We start from the raw sequence: 10,084 nt of genomic DNA on the forward strand, positions 1-10,084 counted from the left end.
GTCGTGAGCAATGTAATTCACGCAGATGATCTTCATTCCAAGCCAAAATTTCGAATCAGACTTATTCTGCCGCTCTTGAGTCCATTCTGATAGGACGACAGGTAACAAATTTGACCCAAAACAGAAAGCGAACAGAGTGGCATTGCATGGCATGAAATATATGAAAATTCTATTCCGTCATCCAAACTTCAGATCTATCCTGATCTTAGAACGAACATTACATTGGAAGAAAATATTATTAAATAGTAGCATAACAATCCAGACCGTAATGTGGGCTGTTATCATTTGACCTCGCAGTGAATAATATCTTCTAGTTCTGTGTACTTATTACTCACGTACCCATTCATGGCGGTACTGCAAAATGGTCAAAATATAAAAGCATCCTCGTGATGCCATTCAGTGAGAAGCTTGTCTTTAGCTTTTGATTCCAACCTTCTTCTCTATCTGTGTAAGATTTGTCAGTCAAGGATAGTTTGTCACCATGCAAGAGAGATTGCACTACATAATCCTTCCCTCTTTTCAGTTCAGGATATTAATAAGTTGGTATTTGATTAAAATGTTGATAATTGAATGGGGGAAAAAGAAAAGAAGATTGAATTTTTCCTGAAAAAAATAGTTGTAGCTCTACTGAATCATCTCTAGTTTAGACAGAAAATTCTCATTATACATTTAACATGTACATATAACTGTTTATGTATTCAAACATTCTCATCTTTCCTAACTAACTCCTAAGGCATTGGAGAAAAAGGAAGAAAGCTGTAAACTAGACTGAAAAGATATTAACTACAATTGGGAAGGTACACAGGCTGTGGCAAAAACAACGTTGTGTCCTTTCCATGTAAGCAACAAATCATCTTCTTCTTTCTTGAGACCCCATCCAGCAGCATGTTCATCTAACATGGCCTTCACTTCAGCAATGGTGTCTTCACTGAATGGAATGCTTTGAAAATGGGCCTTCCTCATTCTTTGCACCCATTTGGCTCTAGATTCAAGTCTCTCTATCCTCTGGTGCCCCTCAAAGGCAATTATGTTCTCTATCTTGTATCCAACATCACTTTCATATTGCTGCCTTTGTTTGCTGTCCCTGGGAAGAAATGTGTCGAGTGCATCAAATGGGATCCATAGGTAATTGAAGGCAGATTTTAGCCTTGACACTAAACTGGTGCAAGTGAGATTGCAATCCTCATCAACAAGGGTGACTATTGTGGGCTCAAAACTCCTGATTATGCTCAGAAAGTCATCCCTTTGACATGAAGAAGAAGAGGAAGAAGAAGAAGAATTAGAGCTTGCAGATTCTACAGTTTCATCTGGCATATAGTGGATTCTTATTTGACAATTGACAACCAAAGCCTCTCCTTCTCTCAAATCCAGCAAGGAGGGCTGGAGTTGGTCTAATATGTTTGGGATTTCCTCACTGGGATTTGAAGGAATTAGGGCCCTGAACTCAAAGGGTACATTCCTGGACCTTGCAAAGTTGGATAACCTAGTGCCCAATTCCTGGTATGACATATCTAGAAATGGAGGAACAGGAGGCCTTGTACAAGATACCGTGAGTCTGATAAAAGGAGGGCCTTCTGGCCTTTTGGATAATGTATCAATCAAAGTAGGCCATTGCATGCAATGAGTTATCCCAAAGTCAAGAATGTGAACCGCTGATTGACCCTCCACTGCTTCAGCGATGGCACCATTTGCTGCCGAGAATCCAAATCTGTGCCATGGAGTAAGGTCCACAAACCCTGCAAGTTCAATAACTGATAGCTTCACACCAGCTGAAGGTTGCACTGCATCCATACCCATGCCCTTGGGCATGATATTAGTGTTGCCCATTTTAGCAGCCCTTGCTACTAGTGCCCTTAAGAAGCATGAAGTAACCCTTTGATTTGGATCTCCCTCTGCCGATGCAATGTTATTCAGAACCCACATTATCTGCTGGGCCAACGTAACGTCATTGTTTTCTAGAGCACTTCCACAATGCACCAACAGCTGCTCCATGCAATTGGCATCATGGCAAGCTCCGAGGTTCCCCATTCCCTTGGCTATGGACACCCCTAACGATGGCCAACTTTGGTCTTGCTCACTACTGATTCCACTAGTGCTATATTCTCCATAGTAATGGCCATAATTTCCACTTGGAACTTTATCAATACTCAGACCAATCGAGGGTTGAGCATGGTCAACATCTTTCAGTTTTGAAGGATTCTTGAGCACAAATTGATCATCTTGTTCCAATGGATTATCATTTGCAAATTGAATGGAATGCATTGTCCTAATTGGATTCCCATCCATGGGTCCATCTAGTCCAGAGGAAGAAAGATGTCCTATAAGTCCATTAGAACTCTCTGGTGCAGATAGACCCCAACTTATTGGGCTGCCGGTCACCTGAAAGGGGTTCAAACCTTCTGTCGATGCATCATTATCATTATCATTATCATTATCATTATCATGCACTGCAAACGGCCTATATTCCTCCTTCATTCTTTTATCAGAGAACGGCATTTGTGTATGCCTAGAGATGTGAAAATCAGTCTGATGAGAGATACCCATGATGTCCAGGTTGCCTTTCATGGCAGCGGCAGGCTAAATCTGTTCTGATTCAAGAACCTGATATTGTAGCAACTATCTTGGCTCATGTTTTTGCCATGACTTTGGAGGCTCCCAGCACATGAAGAACAAGATCCAACATTATCTATCTTTAATGAATTGAAATATTACAATGGAGCAACTCTTCTGCAAGAAGAAAGATCATTCCAGGCTTGACAAGTTGGTATTCTCCATTTGAACTGCTGATGTTGATGATGTTAAGTCTGCACGGCGCATACAAGACTATCTTATTTTCTCAGTCCACTGGTGGTTCATCATCAGATACATGATAATATTATTGACAAATCAAAAGAATCAGCTTCAACAATTCTGATGTACTATTCTAATTACTCAAAACTACAACAGAAATAGAGACAAAACATAAGCAATTCGAATCTATCCAAACAATCACACACATTTTGACTGGTAACTCAATCCATATACCCACAAGCCATCAAAACACAAAGGATATATGCATTAAGCTTGCGTGTGGAGCAAACTAGTACAAAATAGAATTCCATACAGTGTATATTTAGTTATACTTACAACAACAATAGCCTTCAAGATCGAATTCCAACAATGATATCCTCAATGAAAATGTACTGGATATAATACATGATGCTATAATCACAAGTAGGGCATCTATCCTATTAAGCTACAATACCCAATCTTTTGAAAAGGGTGATTTTGTCAACACTTCAGAGAGTCAACTGAGGGCAGAAAGGAAAGAAAAGGTTTCATGGGCACTTACTGTTCTAATCCACATCCTCCCAAACTTTGTTGATCAGGTAACAAAGTGAACAGAAACAGCAAAAGTCCTCTCCACACAATTCCAACATCAAATTCTCACTTTACCACAAGAATCCTCAATGAGCTCTATAGACTTATATATAGACTCATACCCACACCTCCGATCCAATCATCCAATCCACTTCTCCCCACAAAAAATTATTATATCATCTCCCACACAGAAATCCTCCTAATACAACAGACAAGATTTCCTGAAAGAATTATACTGCCTACATAATACAATAGCCTACAGACAATTGAATTGAGCAGAGCATGTTTTTGGCCAATTTTAAGACCATTTTGTATTGGGTAACAACAACCCCAAATTAACCCACATCTATGACGTTGCATAACTATTCAGAGAAGAACAAGGCAGAGCAAAACCAAAACCAAAACCAAAAAGAAGCCTCTTGCACAACGAGGCCGCCAGTACAATACAATCAAAGGCCCACATTTTTCAAGAATAAAAGCACCAGTTATCAATAAATTTATGAATATGAAATGTGCTGTAAAGCCCTATTCTTTCTCTACCACACTCTGTTTCAAAGAAGAGGACAAAGGGTTTGAAAGAGATTAGCTGATTTGGACAATGGTCGATTTGTTTTAAAAAACAATATGTGATTTCGCCGTATTCTTGAGCAGAGGCGCCGTGCACGTTAACACCCGTCTTCGCCGGCCACACCTTTGTCCGATCTGTGTCATCTTCGAACATAATTTTAATTTATGTTATTGATCCCTCCATTCCTTGGGACTGCAGATTTCTGGGCTCTTCACAATCATGTGATACTTCACGTGCATTTCTGCATTTATTATGTTTGTTCCTTTGTTCTCCATGATTATCTGCGTCCACCTGCTTATTCTTTAATGCCACCTTCAATTCCTTTTAGAGCATATACAGTGGGGGCCATTACACGCTGTACCAGAGTGAAATGGCCCATTACAGGATGTACCCATCAAGAGAAAAACAATACCATTTGGAGGGTTAGGGTTAAGGGTTAGGGTGTCCGGATCAACCACCATCCTTATGTGGAAAGAAGCTTTGGAGTATGAATTTCACTTTCTTGCGATGCAGTCTTATCAATGGCATTAAAATATGAGCTTAATAAGCCAAAAATGTGAATGCTGGGAAGAAGTTGCATCGAAGGGACGTCTGACACGCTGAGGTTGATGGGAGAATGGGAAATCCTTGGTTTACACAGAATTGGTAAAAGCAATGTAGGAGAAGGATTTTCATTTGGGTGGGGAGGATAAAAATTTCAAATAGTTGGATGGATTAATCAACTAAAGATTTTGTTTTATTTATAAGATATTTATGTTAGTGTTTTGGCTGAAAGGTATGGAGGAGTGTTCATTTTATCAAAATTGAATCTTACCATGTAAGGTGTCATGCCTTTGTGGACAATTTCATAGATCATTATGTATGGTGGTGTTGTTACGATCTTATCGACAATTTTATTCAAGAGCTACCGTTATATCAAAATTGTAATACCATTGTGTAAGGTGTTGGGGTGGCTACTTCGACCGAGAGCTACATTTTTATTATCAAAGTTCTAATCTCATTATATAATCTGTCGGGATTGTGTTGACTCTTTTGATTGGGAGATAAGGACTAGATGGTATATTTTTCGCTTGAGTTGTATAAACACAAGCATGAGCTCATTGTTTCGTGTATTAGGGTCTTGCTAAGTATTTTGTCAACAATTTCAATTGAGAGCTACTTTCATATCAAAACTATAATCTCATCATGTAAAGTGTTGGGGTTTTGTCGACTACTTCGACTGAGAGCTACAATTTTATAAAAAATGTAGTCTCATTATATAAGGTGTGGGGACCTTGTTGACTCTTTTGATTGAGAGATAAGGCCTAAAGGGTATCTTTTCCACTAGAGTTGTCTAGAGCACAAGCATGAGCTCATAGTTTCATGCATTTGGGTCTTCCTTAGTATTTAGGCTAAGATCCAAAAGCCAAGGGTATGAATAAGTGGGAGAGATTGTTCACACCAAGTCAAATTATGATATTAATATCAAGAATCAATGATCTAGTTTTTGAGTCAAACTCATTGAACCATGTTTTAGGAGTAGTGATTTACAATTAGAATGAATGTTATACTTAGCACTTATTGCATCTAGGCTAAGATCCAAAAGCCAAGGGTATATATAAGTAGGAGAGATTTTTCACACCAAGTCAAATTATGATGTTGATATCAAGATTCAACAATGTAATTTTTGAGTCAAGTTAATTGACCCATGTTTCAAGAGTAGTGATTTACTATTAGAATGAATGGTATACTTAATAGTTATTGTATTTAGGCGATGCTATAAGTGAAGCATTGGACCATATTGGGAGATCACCCATCCTACACTACTCGAACTCAAGCATGCTTCACCCTCGAGTTTCTCCAAGATTACTTGACTAATTAGCTTGCTACCTCATGAGGGGTATTTTTTCTACCAAAGTTTCTAGAGGCATAATCATGACCTCGTCCATTAAGATTTTTGAAGCTTGCACTCAAGAAGTTTTGATCTATACTATAGTTATTCAAAACCATTCAACTTCAAAAACATGCCAAGAATCCAGTGACAAAACTTATCAATTTAAATCATATTAGTGTTAAGAAAAATATTTATCAAAAAAGTATATGTCATATCAAACTCATAATATATATTATTATGTCTAAGAAATTATCAATTTAGTTTAACTTAATGTTGATTAGAAAAATGTCGATTTTGCAAAAAATATCATCTTCCCTTGGGGAAGAGATATAACTTACAACTAAGACGATATGGATGTATGAACTAAAAGGAAAAATCATTTATTGTATAAACATTCATCTCTAAATAATAATAAATCTTTTATAGGAAAAACAACAAATGAAACATTAAAAGCAAGTTTCATATTTTATATAACATTGTTAAAATATTAGTGAGTTTTTTTACCTTTTTATACTTATTATTTACATTTTGACAATATACACTAAAATGCATACAAAATTTAACATATAATTTAGAAGAACTAGTTGGCATGATTACTAACTTATATGTTAATGTAGACTTCTACGCTTAAAATTTAGAGTTATTTATTTAAGAAAAATAAATCTAAAACTAGAAATTTGGTTTTTTGTTTAATGTACAAAACAAAAATGTATATCTATAACTTTTGAATTGATGAGCCATAACAAGTTTCTAAAAGAGTTAGACTAAAATGAAATTGAGTCAACAAGTAGATGTAGTGATGACACTTAGATACATTTAATCAAAGAAGCATCCATGTTATTAGCCACCTATGAATTTAAAAATATTTATTCAAGTAAGCTTAATAAAAGAGGTGAAATAGCATAGTACATTCATAGCTTTCTTGAGCGCAAATTGAGATCAAAATATGTCAATTTAGAAATGGGGACTAAAGGGTATCCCTTTCATTAGAGTTTTTACAATACAAGCATGACCTCATTATTTCATGTGTTGGGATCTTGTTAAATAATTTGACTAAGAGTTAAGAGATGGGAGGTTTTTTTTTTTGTAAAATTTGGTCAAGGCTTGATCTCAACCTCATTACTTAAGACTTGGGGCTTTACATGTTGGAGCTATAATAGATTCATTCAAACCATTCAACTTTACTAACAGATCAAAAACTTATTGACCAAACTTATCAAGTAAAAACTAATTGATATTAAGAAAAATATTATTTCGAAGATAAATGTCATATAAAATTTATAATGCATATTATTTGATACAAGATATTATCTAACTTTAAATGGAAAGTATTTATTTTAGAAAATTATACCTTTATTTTTGAAAAAAAAATTATTGTGAAGAGAAATAACTTACAACTAAGATCATGTAGATACATGAACCAAAAAATTATTTTTATGAAAGAAAAATATTTTCCTAAAACATATAAATTATAATATTTTTATAGATAATATCAAATGAGACATCAAAAACATCGTTTTTAATTTTATTTAATATTCTAAAAAACTTGCATATGTAGATAACTTTTGATGGATGAAGTAGGTGTTAATCTATTTTTTTTTAATATACAAATATTTATTTGAAATGATAAATTTGTTATTAGAAATTTACATTTTATTTAATATTCTAAATAAAAATGTATATCTAGATAACTTTTGATGGATAAGTCGTAACATCAAGTTTCTAATAAAGGGAACTAAATACAATGAAGAGATAATTCAATTAATCAATAGGTGTAGTGATGGCACCTTATGTTATCAAGGTAGTACCTAGATACATTTAATCGAAGAAGCATAGATATTATTAGATACATATAAATTTAAAATATTCACTTAAGTAAATTTAATAAAAGAGGTGTGATAACATATTACATCCATAGTATTTTAAGTGCAACTTCAAATAAAATAGGAAAAGTTTGAACATAGGGTAAAAAATGGCCACTTGGAACAAATTCTCTCAATTGTTGCATGAAAGACATTCAAGGAAATACTTGCATAGTCATGACCATTTAATAGGTCCACTTGCATTAACAATGCATCTCTCTTTTAAATGAAAGAACTCCTATGTATGTTATATAATGTTCACGTTTTCTCACGTGTGTAAGGTCGTATGATAGAAAATAGTATGATCCACTTTTTAGCACAATTGAGACACTACAAGTTAAGCATCTTCATAATTTTTAAAAATTTGTGTCAAATGTACCAAACAAATAGTCAATAATTTAAAGATGGTGTAATTAACGAGATGTCTATGTTTTTAATGTACATTCAACTTGTAATATATTTTAGCAATTTAGAAAATTATTTATATTAAGTTTTCAATTATTATTAGTCCCTACCTATATATAGGCAGGGAACTAATGTTCTTGGTTGCACATCACAATTAATTTTTATGATTAAAGGTAGAGAACTTATAAAGTTCAAAAAGCACTTTATTTTTTAATTAATTTTTTATCAGCAAGTTCAATTTGTTGATTGGTTACCAACAATTTTGATGGGGATAAATTTGATTTTTTACTTGGAAAATTAACAAAAATAATCTCTAGAATCCTCCACGAGCCCCAACTGATGCAACATCCATTTGCTGGATTGCAGACAAAGAATAATGCTTGGCCATCAAATTTGAACCCTTGTGAAAGCTTGAAAATTCTCAATTCACTTGGAAGGAAATTGCAGAAAATCCTCCTCCTTGGTAAAGAACAAAAGTTATATCGTTGAGTATTATTTAGCCAATAGAAGTTTAATACTGTATAGCAGTTCTCGCTAAACTAGTCATTATCCTTGTTGCCCTTACAATACCACTCGTAATTTCCTGCTATACCAACCAGTAGTGCCAACCACTAGGACTTTGGCAAAAAAGTCGTTAAAGTAAAATTAATAAAAAAAAAAGTATTCCATAACTTCACAACTTTGAAATCAGCCTCTTGGATCTTGGTTTTTGTGATCAACAATACATAAATTAAAAACTAAATAGTGAAAGCTAAAACATAAGGAGAAAACTAACTACATATTTGTCATCTTATCTTTTAAATCAACCAATAGTTTATCCAATGAAAAACCTCTAAGTCTTATAAATAATCATTCTAAAATAAATCAATAATAATAATTAAGCCGGGAGGCTTTCTACAATGGCAACAATCTTCAATGTAAACATTTTCTATTTTGAAAAAAAAAATTGACGTTCATTTACATGTCAGAAAAAAATAAAAATAGACTAAATATAATTATAATTATAATTGTGAAAATTACAGGGAGGAAATGGAAGTAAAAATGAGGCAAATCAAGAGTCTCGAATCATTTCCTCATGCCTCTTAGACTCAGATGAATATGAGATGGTGAAAATTATGAGATTATGAAAATAGGTGCCTCAAGAAGGATATCTCTCGGCTTATTTTTTATATATTTTATTATTATTATTATTAAAAATAACATTGATAGAATTATTTTTCTTTCATGTATATTTTATAATTATCTTTATGTTAAGGAAAATTATCAAACATGAGCTTATATGAATATAGATTGTTTTTTATATTAAGTATAGGTAGATAAAAAATAAATAGATTTTTCATTAAATGTCGTTCTTTAAATAAAACTTATATTTATTTTTTATTATACTATTAATTATTTTCAAATTTCAAGCTATGTTGGACAAGGGGAACACAAATTTATAGGTATTGGAACATTGCATTGGATTTACTTTTACTCATTAAGTAAACATAGAAGCTTTTGACAAAATGTCTTTCAAGTTAAGTTTTAACTATATGATCCCTTAAAATTTTCTACTAAAGTTGAAAGCACATATACTATCTCATTGCAAAAAAATAAATCATTATTTATCACTAGAAAGTTCTAGTTATTGTCCACAAATCAGTCATTCTAATAATTTAATTTCTTCTTACTTATCACAATAGGTAGGGACTCCAACTCACCAAGAGCTCTTGTTTTTTTCATAGTTTTTATTGTGTGGCAATTTACCATCCCAGATATCTCCACTACAAATAATTATTCATCACTTCATACAAATTTGTTAACTAACTTTAATTTTCAATGCATTATTATTTGTGTATTCTTTATTAAATATATAATTTAGTTTTAATTTTTGAATTCATACTAACTAGTAATTTAGACTCTCTTTTTTCAATTACATATTTCCCTTATCATATATATTGCAATTATGTTTTCTCATTTCATTACTAAAATGACTTTCATAGTAAATTTTGTAAATATTTTTCTAATTATATTTTG

The 10,084-nt window shown here is 33.2% G+C and overlaps 1 protein-coding gene across 3 annotated transcripts; it reads right to left on the minus strand.

The window, feature by feature from the left end:
- Window positions 1–642: 642 nt before the first annotated feature.
- LOC149557447 (scarecrow-like protein 32) lies at window positions 643–4,429 on the minus strand. Of its 3 annotated transcripts, none has more exons than XM_089832105.1 (2): window positions 3,332–4,429; window positions 643–2,804 (listed from the first exon to the last, which is right to left on the minus strand). In XM_089832105.1, exon 2 carries the CDS (start codon window positions 2,563–2,565, stop codon window positions 784–786), a length of 1,782 nt encoding a protein of 593 aa, XP_089688231.1. In that variant the 5' UTR covers window positions 2,566–2,804; window positions 3,332–4,429; the 3' UTR covers window positions 643–783. The 3 variants fall into 3 exon arrangements, with proteins under 3 accessions (XP_089688231.1, XP_089688232.1, XP_089688230.1); XM_089832106.1 differs by having other exon boundaries at window positions 643–2,823; XM_089832104.1 differs by having other exon boundaries at window positions 643–2,844; window positions 3,127–4,429.
- Between the last annotated feature and the right edge of the window lie 5,655 nt (window positions 4,430–10,084).

The sequence above is a fragment of the Cupressus sempervirens genome, chromosome 5, assembly GCF_028749045.1.
Source record: "Cupressus sempervirens isolate cs-2001-9-10 chromosome 5, ASM2874904v1, whole genome shotgun sequence".
NCBI classification, from domain to species: Eukaryota; Viridiplantae; Streptophyta; class Pinopsida; order Cupressales; family Cupressaceae; genus Cupressus; species Cupressus sempervirens.